The 20,507-nt window shown below is 41.2% G+C and overlaps 1 protein-coding gene across 6 annotated transcripts in view; it reads right to left on the bottom strand.

Moving 5' to 3' along the window:
- CACNB2 (calcium voltage-gated channel auxiliary subunit beta 2) overlaps positions 1 to 20,507 on the bottom strand; it is a 402,304-nt gene that overhangs the window by 267,528 nt on the left and 114,269 nt on the right. For 2 of the 6 annotated variants that reach the window (XM_002750082.7, XM_002750083.7), the window contains exon 1: positions 9,629 to 10,222. The exons of the other annotated variants lie outside the window; for them this stretch is intronic. In XM_002750082.7, coding sequence (XP_002750128.3) covers positions 9,629 to 9,676 — 48 coding nt within the window. In that variant the 5' untranslated portion in view covers positions 9,677 to 10,222. Of the gene's footprint in view, positions 1 to 9,628; positions 10,223 to 20,507 lie in introns of those variants that run through there. 6 annotated transcript variants of the gene reach the window in all.

The raw sequence follows: 20,507 nt of genomic DNA, 5'->3' as shown, positions 1-20,507 counted from the left end.
CAAGGTGGGGTGACCAGGTAGGAGGCTGCTGATAAACCGTTTGGCTTTTTCCCCATCCAAATCTCATCTGGGATTGTAATCCCCATAATCCCCACTTATCGAGGGAGGGACCTGGTGGAGGTAACCGGATCATGGAGGCAGTTTCCTCCATGCTCTTCTTGTGACAGTGAGTTCTTAAGAAGTCTGATGGTTTTATAAAGGGCTCTTCCCCCTTTGCTCTCTTCTCTCTCCTGCTGCCATGTGAAGAAGGTGCTGAGTTCTCCTTCGCCTTCTGCCATGACTGTAAGTTTCCTGAGGCCTCCCTAGTTATGAGGAACTGTGAGTCAAATATGTTTCCTTTATAAATTACCCAGTCTTGGTTATTTCTTCATAGTCGGGTGAGAATGGACTACTGCAGTTGCTGTGGTAATGTGGGAAGGAAATAACAGCCACCTACACTAGGATTGAGATGGGTGGAATAGAAAGAAAAGACTCCAGAGCTCTCCAGGAAGTAGGAATGAATGAACACGACTGAATGGATCAGAAAGTAAAGAAGAGGGACAGTGACCATGTGTCTTGCTGGACAATGGAGAGTATAACAATGTCATTTAATCTAACCAGAAAATGAGGAGTAGATACAAGCAGGGGTGGGAGAGTGGAAGGGAGGAGCAGAGGCAGGGAGGAAAAGGACCGCAATGATGGACTCAGTCTTGCATAGACCTTGTTTACAGTGCCTGGAGAGTTTCCAAATAGACATGGCTGGAAACTTTTGAATATGGGTCTAAAACTTGGAAGAAAGATCTGGGCTGGGCATATTGATTTGGTAGCCATTGGCATATGCGCAAAAAAGTTTAACTTCAATTTCCCTAGCCATTTTTTCTAGGCCTATTTTTTTTCATATTTTCTTCTAAGCATTCTTCCAAGGTTATGTTACCACCAGCTTCTCTAGAGTTGAAGACAGACTTATGACCACCTGAAGGAATACCAACATGGCAAGACATTGAATTTATCAGATGTCGATGAGGAGAAATAGGAAGAGAAAAATTGAGACAGAAGAATATGGTATCATAGAAGTGAAGGGAAACGTGTTTTAGACAGTGGGATGGGGCCAGGTCGAACAGATGTGACCATCTGAGCATCATGAGTGGTATGGAGGACTCAGCAGGCTAGCACAAATTAATGAAAATATCTCTTATGATGATATAAATTCACCTGCTTAGATCTCGCATATTCCTTCTGACCTTCATTTACTTAGGAAATGTGCCAGCAACTAAGGCATAGCACAGTGCAAATCAACTCAGTAGGATCTGACTACCCTTCATGGAACAGAGTCTTATCATGCAAAGCAAAGTACTTAACCCTAACCCTCCATTAAGCACCTCCATAGGTAACATCCCGTGAAGGCCAGGCCTATAGAACAAGCCAGACCTTGCCTTTCTTTATTCCAAAGTACTTTGAGTATATATGACAATTCTCAATCAACAGACTCCTCGATTTATGGACTACTTTTGCTCAATGCATTCAAGTTGAATGTTTTCTAGTAAGCTAGGCAATAACATATATTTAAATGTTATAAGCCCTTCTAAAAAAAGGTGAGGGATAAACTAATTTTAAGGCATGTGTCACATTACATATTTATTATTAAATTAAAACATACTTATTATATCATACTTAATGATGTAAAAGGTAAAATCTCACCTGTTCCTTTATAATCTCATATTCATGAGCTGTCTGTATATTGTTAAAGTCTTTTAGACCTCTATACACACAAACACCAATATAAATGCAAACATCAGTATGAACACAAACACATGTAGAATAAATGCAATCATACTAAATACACTGTTCCACGTCTTAATTTTTATATAACATATTCTCAGACTATAGAACTCCTTCTATGTGAGTCTATACAAATCTAGCTTTTCCTCTTTAATGCCCATATGCTATTTCCTACTATAGGTGGTAGAACATTGATTTTTTTCCTATTGTCAGATGATCCTGTTATGTCAAACACATTTTAATGTTCCAGAAACTAATATATTTCCACCACTAGACTAGACTTTCCTGAGAACAGAGAAGAAAGGTTTAATTCCTCTCTGCATTTCTAACTTTCAGAACAGCCCTGGGCAAAGAGCAGGGACTCAGTAATTCCTTCATAAATGAACAGTTAGATGATGACCACTGCAGCCCTACATAATTCGATCCGCTTTACAAAAGCTTTCTTTAAAACAATGGAGGCATCCTTCTAGAAGGGATTGCTCTTTTTCAGCATAGGAGAAGTGGTGTTCAGATGCAGAGCCACGTGGGGATACCTACATTTAAAGGAGTTCACCTTACATGGTGGCTCATGCCTATAATCCCAGCACTTTGGGAGGCTGAGGTGGGCGGCTCACCTGAGGTCAGGAGTTCAAGACCAGCCTGACAAACATGGTGAAACCCTGTCTCTACTAAAAATACAAAAAAATTAGCCAGGTTTGGTGGTGCGTGCCTGTAATCCTAGCTACTCTTGAGGCTGAGACAGGAGAATCACTTGAACCCAGAAGGCAGAGGTTGTAGTGAGCTGAGATCATGCCACTGCACTCCAGCCTGGGCAACAGAGAGAGACTGTCTCAAAAAGAAAAAAAAAGTTCACATTTACTTGAGTACTATGTGCCAAGTGTTCTCACAGTTTAACACATTTAATAACCATAGAAAACTTAAGAGTAAGATTCTATTATTACCCTTGTTTCATAGAAAGGGAAGGTGAGGCACAGAGTGATGGAGTGACCGGGAGAAGGTTCTCCAATGTGTAAAGGTTAGACTCCTGTCCCGGAGTGTCGTCATTCACACATTAAGCTCCCTCTCCAATGGGAAGAAAACGTGATGAGTGTTAACTGTGGACATGCTGGGAGGTGCTAAGGCAACTGGAGGGTCCCATCCCCTGAACATTTGCAGACAAGCTCATTCTCTACACATGCCCAGAGGTTGCCAACCACCAACTTAACTTCATTTTCCTGCATCTGTACTCCTTAATGTTTATAGGAAAGTTTACCTTATTTTTTTTCTTTTCTTTTTTAAGACAGAGTCTCACACTGTCACCCAAGCTGAAGTACAGTGGCGTGATCTTGGCTCACTGTAACCTCCATCTCCTGGGTTCAAGTGATTCTCATGCCGCAGCCTCCCGAGTAACTGGGATTACAGGTGCTCGCCACCACGTCTCACTAATTTTTGTATTTTTAGTAGAGATGGGGTTTCACCATGCCGGTCAGGCTGGTTTCGAAATCTTGACCTCAGGTGATCCACCCACCTTGGCTTCCCAAAGTGCTGGGATTACAGGAGCGAGCCACCAAACCTGGCCTCTTATCTTCTTTTAATAAAATGTCATTATGTATTGGAGGTTTTTAATTAAAGCCAAATCTAAAGCTCTGAAAAATTTAAGGATTTTAACATGGCCAATATTAAAAGCTACTACTAATAAAAACACATGTAGTTCCAACTGAGAAAAGTTAGCAATCTCTTATTAAAATACATATATGAACTTGACATTAAAAAATACAGGTCTTAAAATCCATCCTTAAAGGGTATCTTAAGACATATCTGGAAAATCTCTGAATGATTTAATGAAACAGATACACACACACACACACACAAATATAGATATATAGTATATACACACATATACAAATATATATACACACATACACATATGTACCTTTAAAAATCATTTACTATTAAAATATATTTCCCAAAGCCTATATAAGTGTATAGCTCAAACTTATTTTATTTATTTACTTATTTTTTTTTTTTTTTCAGATGGAATCTCGCTCAGTTTCCCAGGCTGAAGTACAGTGTCACGATCTTGGCTCACTGCAGTCTCCACCTCTGGGGTTCCAGTGATTCTCCCACCTCAGCCTCCCGAGTAACTGGGATTACAATCCTTTGCCACCATGCCAAGCTAATTTTTTGTATTTTCAGTAGAGACGGGGTTTCACCCTGTTGGCCAGGCTGGTCCTGAACTCCTGACCTCAAGTTACCTACTCACCTTGGCGTCTCAAAGTGCTGGGATTACAGATGTGAGCCACCATGCCCGGCCTGCTCATACTTATTTTAACTGGCAGAATAATTCTGATCACTTGTGAAAAGTATAAATTATGAGTGAAAAAGCACAATTTAAAAAAAGTATATTACCTACACTCTGCTAAACAGAAATCTCTGTGAACTGGCACCTCAGCACTTCTCTAGCCTGGTGATAATTGTTTTTTATACCCAGAAGCACGACAACATTTTGTGTTAATTAAATTTAATTATAATCCCATTATTTTAACTTGGAAAGACATTCCAAACAAAATGAACAAACTACCATACATGGAATAAGAGTCAATTTCAGCTTGAATCTCAGCTTGACCATCTTCAGACTCTGGGGCCTTTGGCAGTACAGTGTATTTCCCTGATCTCAAGTTTTCTCATCCATCAAATGAAGTATCATCACTTCTTCTGCCTACCCCTAGTGATCGCTTTAATGTCAAATGAAAACGTGGGCATAAAGGTACTTTGTAAACTTTGAAGGACTACGTGAATGTGCATTGGGTAATTATAACAATCAGAATTTAACTAAGGTACCGAACTGCTTAAGTTATGATATATACACAAATGCAATGACATTGGGTGACATTTAAATGCCCTGCAGGCTCAAAGGTGATCATATACTATGGAAAGTGTGATCTTATAAGAAATCAGTAATATCTAGACTACGTTACTTTCCAGTATCTACTCATTTACTGAAGCTTTCCAAGACTATTAGTAGTTAGCAATTAACACAGGCAAGCACCAAGAAGACAGCAAGTTCCTCCGCTTCATGATCTCTTATCACAGTGACTACTCATTTTTGAAAAGCAGCTACGTATCAGACCAGAAGGAAGTGAGCACAAACATTATTTCATCTTAACTCCTACAATAAACCTTTGAAATTATACTATTATCCTAATTTATGGATGGGAAAACTGAGACTCAAAGAAAGAAAAGAACCCCACTATCACACAGTAAATTAATGAGTATATCAAAATTCAAACCCAGGTTAAGTCTGATTCCATTGGTATCTATCTCTTTCTGTAACATTTGTCTTTAATGATTTTGTTATGCTAATCACCAGGTGCTTTTCTCCTTGCCAGTTCTTTTCTGAAAGAAAAGGCCTCCAAAGACAGGTGACCTAAGATAAAAAGAAGCAAGACACTTGAACAGGTGATTGACAAAAGAAGATGGCCAAATGGCCAGGTGTGATGGCTCATGTATGTAACCCTAGCACTTTGAGAGGCCAAGTTGGGCAGATCCCAAGGTCAGGAGTTCAACACTAGCCTAACCAATATGGTGAAATCCCATCTCTACTAAAAACACAAAAATTAGCCAGGCATGGTAATGGGCACCTCTAGTCCCAGCTACTCAGGAGGCTGAAGCAGGAGAATTGCTTGAAACTAGGAGGAGGAGGTTGCAGTGAGCCGAGATTGTGCCATTACACTCCATCCTGGGTGATACAGAGACTCTGTCTAAAAAAAAAAAAAAAGAAAAGAAAAGAAGATGGCTAAATGGTCAATAAATATATGAAAAGGTGCTTGACCTCATTAGTTATCAGGGAAATGCACAGCAAAGCCATAATGGGATACTTTGACATACTCGCCAGACAAGCTAAAATGCAAATGACAATACTAGGTGTAGGTGAGGCACACAAGTGGAGTGAACATTGACCCGATATTTTAGAAAGCTGTTGACCAGCTTCTACTTAAGCACAATGTATTTATACATTTGCTTTGCATCCTTGATTTGCATCCAACAGAAATGCATTCATAAATGTTCACAATATGGCATGTCCCAAGTGTTTATAACAGTACTATTTATGATATGGCATGTCTCAAGTGCTTATAACAGTACTGTTTATGATAGCCCCAAACTGGAAACTACCCAAATGCCCATCAACAGTAGAATGGATCACTAAGTCATAGTAGAGCCACACAGTGGAATACTATACAGCTGTGAGCATGAGAAACTACTACCTCACCCATGTGTAGCCACATGGATTAATACCATGAATACAGGCTGGGCACGGTGGCTAACACCTGTAATCCCAGCACTTTGGGAGGCTGAGGCGGGTGGATCATGAGGTCAGGAGATAGAGACCATCCTGGCTAACACAGTGAAACTGGGCATGGTGACATGTGCCTCTAGTCCCAGCTACTCAGGAGGCTGAGGCAGGAGACTCATTTGAACCCAAGAGGCGGAGGCTGCAGTGAGCTGAGATCATGCCACTGCTCTCCAGCCTGGGCAACAGAACGAGATTCTGTCTCAAAAATAAATAAAATAAAATATCACGAATACAATGATGAGCAACACAAGCTGGACGGGGGAAGAGTACACACTGTTTGAGTTCATTTGAATAAAATTCAGAAACAGGAAAAAACTAACCCATGATGTTAGAAGACAGATTAGTGGGTACCCTGGGGGAGGCAGGGGGCAGCTGGAATTGGAAGGGAGGAGAGGGGAGATCACAATGCTTGGCTTCTCGATTTGAGTGTTGGTCAAATTGAGGCCTGTTCACTTTGAGAACATTCTTCAAGCTCAACACTTATAACTCCTGCACCCACTTTTCTCACGTATGTTATACTTCAACAATTATATATTTTAAAATAGCCAAAAGGGTATAACTGGATTGTTTGTAACTCAAAGGATAAATGTTTAAGGGGATGGATAAATTATTATGCATTGCATACTTGTATTCAAACACCTCATGCACCCCATAGATATATACATCTATTATGTGCTCAAAAAATTAAAACATTTTTTAAAAAGCTTACCAAGAGTTAGTATCTCTGCTCCCCAAAGCATGCAAATGTCAATACTTCAGAAGTGTCTCACAGAAATGCACGCCGAGCTCACCATGCTTATAAGTCCTTTTAAATTTAAGAGTATTTATTCAGCTCATAGATTTTCATGTCCTTAACGGAATAGCAAGACAGTTTAGGTAAACACAGGAATTACTTCTGAGCTGTAAAGCTGAGATCTAAAAGAATGATGGTTAGCAGTAAACAAAAGAATGAAGACTCGATATTGAACATCAATAATTATGTCAAGAATAAAAGGCTTCTGCATTGAGTCTTGAAGAGCAAGACAGGGATACAGCCTACAGCCTCCTTCTGGGAGCCCACTGCTCAGAGGTTTTGAATCTGAAGGTAACGTTAAACAAGTGAGGGGAGGGAACCTAATAAAAGCAACAACTTAGAAAGGTAAAAACCTAGAAATAAAGAACTATGGCATATGCATATAACTTTCTTTGAAACCCACATAACTTTCCTATTCTTTCTGAGAGACAGTGCTTGAGTAGGAGGACTTCTTAAGAAAGCTGTCATACTAAAAAGAAAAAAAGGTATAAGAACTAGTGAACAATTAAGATACAGGCACACAAAGATGCATATTTATCAAGTGATTTGTATCATATCAAAAATATATTCTCTATAGAATTATATCAAACAGATACAGACATACATGTATGTATATACATATTGGAATTTAGTTCCAGTATTATCTCAACTGTCAATCCTTGACATTGACAACAGATTTGAGAAGGGACACCAGGACAGCCCAAGCAGTGTGACGAGGTCCTAATCACTAGCAACACATGAGGTCTGGCTGCCCTTTGAATTCAATGAGCAGCCTCAAGTCTCATCTGCTTTGCGGACAAATCAAAAGTCTCTGTCACAGACAGATGCACAGTGGGTTCTCTTCCTCCAAGGAAAAAATTTGGTTTCAGATTTAGTGTATGCTCCACTCTGGGTTGGCCATGTACAAAGAAAGCTGCAGTCCCTAGAGTGTCAAGGAAGAGAGGTTAATACAGAAATACAGCAGCAGGTGGCTTAGAGGCTAGGCTTCCTAAGAGAGAAACACTCTAAAGGAAAGGAAAATTTATTTCTAGTGACCAAGGCTATGCATTTCTTTTATCTTTAAAAGACATTTGTGCTATATATTTTCTGGTACTTTATCCAAAACACAGGGTAAAAATGTTGGAGAATAAGCAGATGAACCAAGTCTCTGTATCTTTCAGTCAAGACTTCAAAAATCCAGATTTCTCTGCCTCTTCTATTTATTTACATGTTCGATGTAAGGAAAAGAACTAAAATAAGTAGGGTAAACATTTGGTGCTTTGTTGGAGGCCTTATTTCAGAATTTCTGTATTCAGTAGGCACACAAAACCACGGGTTTCTTCTCATCATACAAGAATAATCAGAGACACATAAAGCTAAGTAATTCTCACTCTTCATTATTCTAGAATGATGGTTTTTTAAATTGAAATTATTTTTGCTTTTCACTTAAGCTTTTCTTCAAGTGGCTAATCTTATACTCTAAAAAGTTTTTAACACTTATTCCCAAATCTTATTTAAAAAGCAATTCATTTTTTGATTGGATAAAAACCATCTATCCCTGCAGACGCTGGCTTTAGAAATCTTGGCTGGTTACCTCACTATTCCATTGATTTCTGATATGTCAACTGTTGCATTCAAAAGACAAATGGCACCAAATATGTAACAATGACAAAAACCTTTAAATGAAAGGGGTTTTTCATGCTTTTACTTATTTAATCAAATTGAATCCTCTAAGATCTGACCCTATGGTTATCCCTTTCCGACCTTCCCACCCCACCCCCTCACCGTTTCCAACTTTATTACTGATCTTGTAACAGATTTTGACCTTGTTTGTCCTGAAGTCTCACGCATATCTCCTTTTGTGGCTCATTTTCCAAGGTCATGGGTTTCTTTACCTTCAATACTTGAAGTATCGATTAGCTTGCTTTGTCAATTTTCTATTTGTTTTGCAGCCAGAAATGTCAAAACAGTGTTAAGCAATTCAGCACTGCAGTTTGCCCAGCCTGCATAAACCTGCTCCCTTTCACATCCCTCCCTGAAAAGAGTGGCTGCACGCAAAAGGAGTAGGAAATCAAGCCAGCACTTGCTCGGAGCTGGTCGGCGAGTGCACGGCACAGCATATTTCAATTAGCATCCAATCATGTTAAGTAGTGATACTTCAATATTTGTGTGAGTCTGCCTTGTAGAATTTAATACTCAGACAGCCATTTTGCAAAACACAGGAGGGCCGGGAAAGAAGGGCTATTTCAGTGAAAGAGTCACAGGACGATAAAGCTGTGGCAACAGCTGTGTCATCCATCCAGTGATTATTATCTACTATGTTTCTGAAGCGGCTCAAAATTGGATTTCGTGTTAGCATCTGTGCCTATCTATAATTTGTCAAACTTCATAGTATTTCTTCCCCCCACCATGCCATCATTCAAATATGAAAACAGGACTACTCTAGGTGACAGAGAATATCAACTGGTTTGAATGAGACAAATCTCTGAGACAATGGTCTTCTCAAACCCATCCCTGTGCAAGTTATTTCCAACCTTATCAAAGTCACAAGGCACAAAAGATAGATAAAAACATCTCTGGTTCGGGGAAAATATCTCAGAATCTCCTATACCTCAGATTCCTTGAAAACTCAGGGTACGAAATGATCAACTGTCTGGTTGCTTCAGCACAGGGATTAAAAACAGCCAAAAGAGGCAACATGCACCAGACAGACACGAATAGTATTTTCAGCTCCCAGCTGCAATTCTACAGCAATAGAAACTTACATAGGACACCCGTACTCGCCGGCGATGCACCAGCCCGCAGCACTGCATGAAGAGGGGGCAGAACGCAGTCAGCGTGTGGCTTCACCAAGCTGCACTGTGCCTTGTCTTCCTGTCACAGCCTCGGTCCATTTCTTCCCACCTTCTACTCCCAGGTAAGAGGCATGAACAAATCACTTAGCTTCTGCCTCCTAGGTAGTTTCTAAAAAAGCCACTGTTGCTGCAGGCATGCCAAAACTTTGTTCTCCCCTGTTTGTCTTTTTTTTGGGGGGGGGTGTAATTTGAGATCCTCTTCAAGGGGGTTTCCTATTTGCAGAAATCTACAAGAAGTAGCATTAATTTTCCAGAAGTAAGTATTGCTAACACAGAGTTAGGATTGTCCAGATCATCAGAGTTTCTTGGTGACGCTTTTACAGTAGCCATTCTCAACTCGGGAGATGTTCAAACATCTGAGAATCTTGCATTTCACGACCCTGCAGTATTCTGCTTTTAAAAAGGAGGAGGCCTACTCCTGCTGCTGTTTATGTGACTGCTTCTTAGAACGCTGCTGCTCCTGCTCTCGCGGCTGCTCGGCTATGATTGCCTTCTTCACAATGCACAGGCTGACAGCAGCATCCTGGATTCACCATTACCTCTGTAACGTTTTGGGCATATCTGATTTGCTACTTCTCCCTCCTCCCCTGACCCTGAAAAATGACTGAGTCTAGACTCTAACTCACTGTGGATTCCTGGGACTACAGAAGCATCCTCCAAACGGTCAGATGCTTTGTCCTGCAGTAGGAATTCACGTGAATTGTAAGGAGGATCGCCGGAGTGGCCTCAGGACCTGACTCGCTCAAGCACTGTGGCGCACAGTTGTTTGGTGCTCACCAGCAAATATTCATTTTCTGGGTTAAAGCACATTAAATAAACATAACTCTGGAAGGCGAATCTGATCAGACTCAGACCTCATTAATTCATTAGATCACATACCACCTACGATTTAGATAAAATGAACGTAAGGCTGCCTTCCAAGTGTGAAAGCTCCCAAGTCAGTACTCTTTGTAAGCTATTATTTAAATCTTTCCCTAAAGACTCAGTTTTCAGGGGCTGAGCTGATCCTAATATTCTCCCTCCAGACCTTGTATATGTCACACTGAAAAAGATGAACCATTAAGACATGTGGAGATTCAGCTGTTCATTTGTATGATACGAGCCATTCTAATATGCAATGACTCATAAAACGCTTCAGTGTGTCATAGCTATTGATCCAAATGTGCCCCCATGTCCAAGTCATTCCATATTCTGTGGAGACCTAAGAATATGTTAATGATGTCATATCACAGATTAACCACCACTCTGTTCTTTAGGTCCCTGGAAAAATAAGACAATCAATTCTCAACACTTTTTCAGTCTTTTCCTAGGGCTATTTATTTATTTATTTATTTTTATAGATAGGGTCTCATTCTACTGCCCAAGCTGAAGTGCACTGGTGCAGTCATGGCTCACTGCAGCCTTGAACTCTTGGGCTCGAGCTATCCTCCCACTTCAGCCTCCCAAGTAGGTAGGGCTGTAGGTCCATGATACCACACCTGGCTAATTTTTTTCTCTTTTTGAGACAGAGTCTCACTCTGCCAAGCAGGCTGGAGTGCAGTGGCACAAAATCTCAGCCCACTGCCACTTCTGCCTCCCGGGTTCAAGCAATTTTCATGCCTCAGCCTCCTGAGTCGCTGGGATTGCAGGTGTGCACCACCACCCCTGGCTACTTTTTTATTTTTTTATTTTTTAGTAGAGATGGAGTTTCGCCATGTTGGCGAGGCTGGTCTTGAACTCTCAGACCCAAGTGATCCGCCCACCTCGGCCTTCCAAAGTGCTGAGATTATGGGTGCGAGCCACCATGCTCAGCCTTATTAAAAAAATGTTTTTTAGAGACAGGGGTCTTATTTTGTTGCCCGGGCTGGTCTCAAACTCCTGGCTTCAGGCCATTCTCCTGCCCCAGCCTCCCAAAGTGCTAGGATTACAAGTGTGAGCCACCATGCCTGGCCTTAAAATCTATGATTTAAAGCAACAATTTTATATTATTATTAATAGTCTAAGAGGTTGGTAAAGGTAAAAAAAATTTCTGCCTTAGCTCAATATCCTTATTTGACTGATAAACTGGGACCCCACATAATTCCACATTTTCTTTATCAGTAATATAAGCAAGAGCATAATTTAAACCCTGCAACTTATACAATCTACACAGTCTGTGAAAATATGGTCTTGCCATCATTAATTAATCCTTTGTGGATTTGCAGGTCCAAAAGGAAGATAATAGATTATCTATAGACAGACAATAAGAACACCTTAGTGATTACATCAGAAACCTAGAGTAAAACAAAATTTCTGAATTACACTGCAAGTTGGCTCTTGAAGTAAATCCTGGAAAAAAAAAAAAAGCCGTCACCATTTTCCAAGGCATACAAGATATATTCCTAGTAGGATAGGACTTCAATTTGATTTTTTAAAGAAACTTGAGTGAGAAGAACAGTAAGTAATATGAAAGAACACATCATTCAAATTCAAGCTTTTTTCTTAAGGCCTCTTCATCCCTTCTGTCACCACACAGTTACTAGAATAGCTGAATAAAGAATAAAAATTAGCTTAAAGTTAGAATAAGATGAAAACACTGGGGAAACATTCTATCTCTTTTATGATTCTGAATTCGATTTGGAATTCACTTAACTTTTTATTAACTATGATATTTTTATTCACAATATAAGAGAGATTTCCCCATTCATTAAAGATTCCACCCACCTTGTCATTCAAGAATCCACAAAAGGATGCCAAGCACTAACTAATTTGATTCAGCAAACATTTATGGAGCACCTCCTGTTTGCTCAGTCCTATGCTGAGGTGCTGAGGATACAAAATGAATAAAACGCAATCCATGTATTCCTCAAGACACTTGTAACAACTGAGGAGGCTGGACATGGTGACTCATGCCTATAATCCCAGAACTTTGGGAGGCCCAGGTAGGCAGATCACCTGAGGTCAGGAGTTCAAGCCCAGCCTGACCAACATGGTGAAACCCTGTCTCTACTAAAAATACAAAAATTAGCTGAGTGTGGTGGCACATGCCTGTAATCCCAGCTACTCAAGAGGCTAAGGAAGGAGAATCACATGAACCTGAGAGGCAGAGGTTACAGTGAGCAAAGATCATGCCACTGCACTCCAGCCTAGGTGACAGAGGGAGACTCCATCTCAAAAAAACAGAGGGAAGAGAACACAGTGTTTAAGAGCAATGGGAACACCAAGAAAACAACTCCTAACCATCCCTGGAAGGAACGAGAGAGGCTTCACAAAGATGAGGACATGTGGGCTAGCCTTTGCAGAATGGACAGAACTGCATCCAATGGTAAGTAGAGGGAGGAAGAATCCCAGGCAATGGGCAGAAAATGCAAAAGCACAGAAGATTACATACAGAGTAAACACAGAACCAACTGTGTTTACATAGACTATATATGAAGAATGGTATCTTCAGGCAACAGGGATCTACCCAAAGTCCTCATTCTAAACTCAGTTCTCCCCCAGATTCAGCCTCTACTTCTCTCTCTACCCCTGGCACTTAGCACAGTGACTGAAACATAGTAGGTATCACAAAGATTCATAACTGGCCCCCTTTATCCATTCTTCACTTCATTTACAGTAACAGAAATGGACATCGGCTGTTGGGCTAAGATGAATGTCCCAGCTTTTCTTGCAACTTGGATGGCCGCGAGACTAGATTGATTCTGGTCAATGGGCAGATACAGAAATGCCATGTGCCAATACTCAAATCACGTGCCACTGCTGAGAACTGGGACAGCCTTTTGTAACGAGAAGAAAGCTGCATATTCAGGAGAGGAGAGCGACAAGACAGACCCAAGTCCCGAGGACTAAGGCGCTGCCATACTGGCCCTATAGTGCTTACATTTAGACTGCACCAAGAAAGAGACATTAACTCCGATGTTGGCACTTTTACTCTGATTTCAATTATAGATGCTCAACTTGTATTATTATTAATTTTTGATACAGGGTCTTGCTCTGTCACCCTGGCTGGAGTGCAGTGGTGCAGCCTCAGCTCCCTGTAGTCTCAACTTTCTAGGCTCAGGTGATCCTACCACCTCAGCCCCCCCAAGTAGTTGGTATTACAGGCGTGTGCCAACATGCACAGCTAATTTTTGTATTTTTTGTAGAGACAGGGTTTTGCCGTGTTGCCCAGGCTGGTCTTAAACTCTTGAGTTTGTGCATCTCACCCACCTTGGCCTCTCAAAGTGCTGGGGCTAGTAGTATGAGCCACCAAACCTGGCCTACAAGTGTATTTTAAAAGCACCTCAAAGTGTTGACAGAATGAATGATGAATTCACAAATCCAAGTGTGTGGAGGGGACAGGGGAGTGGGAGAGGGGAAAAAGAAAAGGCATGAGTGGAGTGCAGAATCAGGAACCCAGGCTGGGACTACCCTGAACAACACAGCAAAGAGTTCAGAGTTGAACTGGTGGTACGTACAGAATGACCAACACTTTTAAATGTGAAAATATCTGTTGTTTTATTAAGAAGTAGGAAAAAAAAATCCAGACTGCTGAGTCTATAAAAACCTGGTCAGGACCAGGTGTGGTGGCTCATGCCTGTAATCCCAGCACTTTGGGAGGCTGAGGCAGCCAGATCATGAGATCAGGTGAAACCCCATCTCTATTAAAATATAAAAAATTAGCCGGGTGTGGTGGTGTGTGCCTGTAGCCCCAGCCACATGGGAGGTTGCGGCAGGGGAATCACTTTAACCCAGGAGGCGGAGATTGCAGTGAGCCGAGATCGCTTCACTGCACTCAATAGTTCAACCTCAGCAAGAAACTGGAAGCTTTTGAGCTTGTATACTTGTCTGTGATAACTGTTCCTTTACTAAATAATCAAATCAAATAAAGTCAATAAAAACTAGCTGCTTGGCTCATGTAGCTAAATTACAAACCTAATGAATTGCTAAATTAGCTATTTTGTTATAATGTGAGCTATCTTAAGAGAAAAATATTGAAAAGCGACAAGGAGAGGCACAATGACAAAATCAACAGATTAAAAGTAATCAAAGAGAAATTTAGATCGTTTCAATGCCATATATGCATATACATTTTAATCCAAGGGCTTTCTCTCTGGCCAGTCTTTATAATGTATGAAGATGAATGTTTCTTTACTACTCACTTTCTACATGATTATCAGTCAGGAGTGGCAAGAACACGGTCAAAGTTAAACATCAGATGAAGTGCTTCCTCCAGGAAGAGAACTCTTTGATAGTAAGAAATTAAAGATCTAAAGAAGCCTTCTGTAGCGGAACTTGTCTTGTCAGAGTTGACTCTGCTTACATGTTTCTGGCTCTTCTGCGGCTGTAATTTTAGGAAAGAAGGGTCCCTCCTCTGACAGACACTTGCTCACATACTCATTCAACTCTCCCTTCATAGTAGGCCATGAAGAGCCTAGTGTCCTTAAGTTGACCAAAAACTCTTGCTAATTTCAGCAAAAAAAAAAAAAAAAAAAAAAAAAAGGACCAACTGTCTCTATTCATCCATTCAGTCCACAGTATCAACTGAGTGCTGCTCATCTTGGGAGGGGGGGCGGGGGGGGCACCAGTAGGAAAATAACGAGACAGACAACTAAGGTCCTTGCCTTGCAGGAGCTTAAAATCCATGGGGCAAGGCAATTTGAATCAAATAATCACATAAGCATATAATTACAAGCTAGTAAGATGTTCACATGAAAGTATAGAATACTATGAAAACGCAGAGCAGGTTGACACCCTTGAGAATTAGAAGAGTCAGAAAAGGTGTCCCTGGGGTACTGCTACCTGAGCTGAGGTCTGAAGGGTGGGAAGGAGTTAGCTAAATGCAGGGGAGATAAGGCAGGGAGAGGGAAGGTATTATTTACAAAGGTCTTTGTAGTACAAGGGAGAAGGCTGAGTTTAAGAAGGGGAGAATAAAGCAAATGAGAGAGAAGTGAGGTCAGAAAGCCAGGTGATTGCAAGATCATGAGGGCCATGCTGGGGATCTTCTCTCTTTCTACTAAGAGCAGTGGGATTTCTTTCCCTCAAGAGGCATAATCAGATTTGTACCATTTAAAATCCACTTTGGCAGTAGAGCTGAAGACAGATTGGAGGACGGCTAGAGAGAAGCCAGAGAGACCAGTTAGAAAGTATTTTTATCCAAGCAAAAGAGAGGTCTCGTGCTAAGGAGGCGAAGATGGGAGATAAGGAAAATGAATAAATCTATTAGATATTGAGGAATTCAAGTAAGCAAATCCAAGTGCAGAGAACAGAAAATGAAACCGAAATTGATACACACATGCTCCCACGTTCTCTCCATCCCGGACATTTCCATGCATTTCTGAAGTTCAGTCTCCTGCAGTCTAATCTATGCTAAACCTTTATTTTAATGTCAGTTCCAGTTTTCTTCTATTTCTTGGTCCAGTCCTCATTTCTCTCCTTACGATCCTGAACAAAATCTTCACCTGGCTGATGCATCTTCCATTGAACCCCACTTCTTTAGCCACCAAAACACACCACTCTATTTCATTCCAGCTTCTACAGAACTGAAAACCTTTCTCTAATTTTCCTTTATTTCTTACCAAAGTGTCTGGGTTCTCTTTTGATCTACTGGAGTTCTTTGTTTTTCAGACCAACGATGAATCATTGTTTTTCTCAGTAATCAGAGTGGCAACATTTGTTTATTTACCACCTGTGCTCAGATAGCAGAAGAAATAAATAAGATAACTACAGGTGGGCCGGGCGCGGTGGATCACGAGGTCAAGAGATCGAGACCATCTTGGTCAACATGGTGAAACCCCATCTCTACTAAAAATACAAAAAATTAGCTGGGCACGGTGGTGTGTGCCTGTAATCCCAGCTACTCGGGAGGCTGAGGCAGGAGAATTGCCTGAACCCAGGAGGCGGAGGTTGCGGTGAGCCGAGCTTGCGCCATTGCACTCCAGCCTGGGTAACAAGAGCGAAACTCCATCTCAAAAAAATAAAAATAAAAAGATAACCACAGGCAATATAATTAGGGAAAAAGTCATACTTCTGAAATTACTAACAATCATGGAATGCACACGAAACCTCAATGACAAATTTAAAACATATTTTGATTTATTGAAGTAGACTACACTTGCTACATTCAAGATTTGTGTAACCCTAATAAATCCCAGTTCTCTGACAGCCCAGTAGTACTTAAAGGAATGCAATCTCGCAACAAAAACTTGACAATCGAATGCAGTCGTTAATTACATAGCTTGAAGAATGTAACACAGGATCCTATAACCCACAGCAATCCTTCTCAAACATTATTTTTCTTTTCCTCCCCGATTCTCTCATAACCAAAGCCATTTGAGAACCTACACTTTCTAGCACAAAGGAAAACAACAACATGGGGCAGGCCCAATGACTCATGCCTGTAATCCCAGCACTTTGGGAGGCCGAGTCTGGCAGACCATGAGCCCTTCATCTCCATTTCATGAATGAAGACACTGAGGCACTGTGAAGTCAAGTAAGTTGCTCAAGACAATGGCAGAGTCAAGATTTCCATCCAGGTGCTTGATGCCTGAGCCCATGGCTTTAAACCTCTTCCTACCTTCTCTTTGAAAGGTGAAGATTAATTTTATAAGCTGACTCTGGAGGATCACATGTTAATTAATTAACCAATCCAATCATACAAAAGACACTTTTCCACCCTGAGCCATCATCAGCCTACCTTTCACTGGTTCCCCTTCTAGCAGCTTCCCAAATCACCCTTCTGCAAAAATATTCCCACCTTATACTTTTTCCTTCCCCTTTCTTGCAAAGTTGGAAATTTTACCAACTGGAAAATTATTTTAGGCCACAAGTTTCTTCTTATAAAAATTAAGCCCCTCTTAAATATAGGCACTACATCAAATTTAAAACCATGCTTCACCTCCCTATAGCTACATATCCTTACCTTGCTTCAGAAATAATTTAAGGCAACTGACAAGGATAAATTTTCAAAGGACATTTAAATATCAGAAAAGAGGGATTAAGAGAAAAGCAGCAAAGCAAAGATGGCAACACAAAATGCTGAAACAGGGCTCAAAATGCATCCCATAATAATGGAAGTACTTCCTACCAATGAGCCATAGATCTGGCTGTAAGCTTTCGGGCAGCCAACTCAAAAAGGGAAAGTCGGTCGGTTACGTAATTTACCATCCATCAGCTTAAAATAAACCAAATGCTCAGAAGAATGAATCTGTTTGGCACTAACACCAAACACCGATTTCTCCTGGAGGCCCCATAAAAAGGAACATTGTGTAAAATTCCTTCTGGTAAATGCCACAGTGGGTTCTGAAAAGAGGCTTCTTAGAATGATTTTCAGGGTAAATCCCACCACAGCAACATTCAGTAAAATAATCTGGGCAGAGAGAGAGAGATAATCCAGCATATAAGATCATTAACTCCTTAAAGATTTGGCTTGACCCAAGAATAGTCATAAAAACAATTACAAAGAGCATTAACAGGTGTTTACTGATACAGGCACCCAGTGAACATTATTACTTTAATTCTCCTATCAGTTATGAAGAAGACTATTACTCTTCATCCCTGTGTGATACGGTTTGGCTCTGTGTCCCCACCCAAGTCTCACATTGAACTGTAATTCCCAGTGTTGGGGGAGGGAGGTGATAGGCTCATGGGGGCAGATACCCTCCTTGCTGTTCTTGCGGTAGTGAGTTCTGAGATCTGATGGTTTAAAAGCGTGTAGCACTTCCCCCTTCACACTCGCTCTCCCCTGTTTGACCATGATAAGATGTGGTTGCTTCTTCCCCTTCACTCTTCCACCATGATAGTAAGTTTCCTGATGCCTTTTCAGCCATGCCTCCTGTATACACTGTGGAACTGTGAGTCAATTAAACCTCTTTTCTTTATAAATTATCCGTTGTCAGGTAGTTCTTTATAACAGTGTGAGAACGGGGAACAGTTGAGAGACTTGCTTAAGGCCATGAAATTCATACACATGAGAAATAGGATTGGAACACAGATCCGGTGAACAGCAAAAATCTAGCTCCCAACCAGAGTTTTAGACAGTGAATGGATTCTGTGTCCATTAAACAATCCCACTGAGTACTATTCCTCATCAGGGAACTTCAGACACATATCTGATGGCAAGGACCTTAAGACTACTCAACACAGATGCATAGGATTTACCAATAAAGCTGGAAGCAATAAAAGATGAGGACACTTAAGGAAAGGCCACCCACTTCAGCCTGCAGCTGTAGTAAAAGCAAATGGCTTTTCCTGCAAACACCTAATGAGAAGTTCCAGAGACTGGGGAGAAGAGGATGTAGGCAGCTTTGGTGCGTGGACACTTCAGGAGTAAGAGCAGAGCTGGGAGGGAGCTGGAGCATAAACCTGCATGGTATTGGATATTTGGATGAGGGCTTCAGGTGGTAGAGCTGAAGAAACAGAAACGGGGGAATCCAAAGATGGATCTTGTCTCCTTCAAAAGCATTTGCATATATCCTAAACCTGAAATATGTAATTTTCCAAAATAAAAGATGCTCTACCATAGTCATGGCCGACTTAGGCACCCTCTACATTTAGAATGGACAACTTTAAAATAATGAGATAAAATTGAGGCAGGCCTCTTTGCCCTGTTAGAAAGATGGGTTTTGAGCAGAACGAAGTGAATTAAGTAAAGGACTCGGACAACATGGCAGACGAAAGGTCCAGGCAAGTGCCCCGAGGCAGGAATGTACTTCGCCCGAGGAAAAGACAGTAAGAAGGTGCCTGTGGATGAAGCCCGGTGAGTGGCCAGATCACGTAGGTTCACCAAGTTACGACAAAGACTGGATTTTCTTCTAACTGGGAGGAAAGCCGCTGGAGGACCTTCAAAAGGACATCTAGCTTGATTTATGTCTCAGAAGTAGCATTCTGTCTGCTGTGTGGAGACTCCAAGGGCTCATGAGAAAAAACGGTGATCATTTTTTAGACTATGAGAGAAGGGCTTGGTCTAAGGCTTTAGTGGGAGGACATCTTGAGAAGTGGTAGGATTTTGGATACATTTTTAAAGTCCAGCGTGACAGAACTGACCTATAGATTGATGTCTTATTGGAGAGAAAGAAGCCAAGAATGAATCAAGTTGGAAGCTGAAGAGGGAGATGGGGCTGAGCATCCATTCACCCGGTTGCTCCATTTCTCAAGAAGGGAAACACCAAGGCAGGGGCAAAGCTCAGAGGAGAACACAAAAAATACTTCTGCAGGGATATTAATTTTGAGAAGGCTATAGGACATCAACATGGAACAGTCAAGTAGGCAATTGTGTATATAACTCCAGAGTCCAGAAGAGAGGTGTGGGTAGAGAAATAAACGTGGCATCATGATGGTCTGTAGAACCAAGAGCTTTCGTAAAATTCCCTTGAGAAATTTCCCAAGAAAGAAGAGCTGAAAACTGATTCCTGGAGCATCTTGCCCATTAGAGGTGAGGTCAGGTAAGATGAAGACGGAAAATTGATCATCAGGTCTGGTCGGGTAGAGGCCCCTGATGATAGCACCTCAAGTGAAGTCACTGGAGGGACTGGGTCAAGAGTCTGAAATGAGTTCAATAGAGAGAGGTGAACAATTTGCTACAGTGGGTGGACCAAGTTTTCCAAGGAGATTTGCTTTAGCATAGAGTAGAAAAATGGAAACATAGCTGCCAAGAGATGCAGAAGAAGGCATCTTTTTTTTTTCTTGGAATAGGAGGTATTACAGGTAAGAAAGGAAAAACAAAAGACGCTTCAATGGAGATCACAGATAACTGTAGGCGCAAAGTCCTTGGTTGGGCCAAGGGTCTGGGACCCCAGGCATGAGCAGAGTGGTTGGTGCAGAGAGACTCTTAGTTGGTTCACCCACCATCACA

The sequence above is a fragment of the Callithrix jacchus genome, chromosome 7 (assembly GCF_049354715.1).
Source record: "Callithrix jacchus isolate 240 chromosome 7, calJac240_pri, whole genome shotgun sequence".
NCBI lineage: Eukaryota > Metazoa > Chordata > Mammalia > Primates > Cebidae > Callithrix > Callithrix jacchus.
Note: the sequence above shows the minus strand (reverse complement) of the source record. Positions and strands in the feature narration are given on the sequence as shown.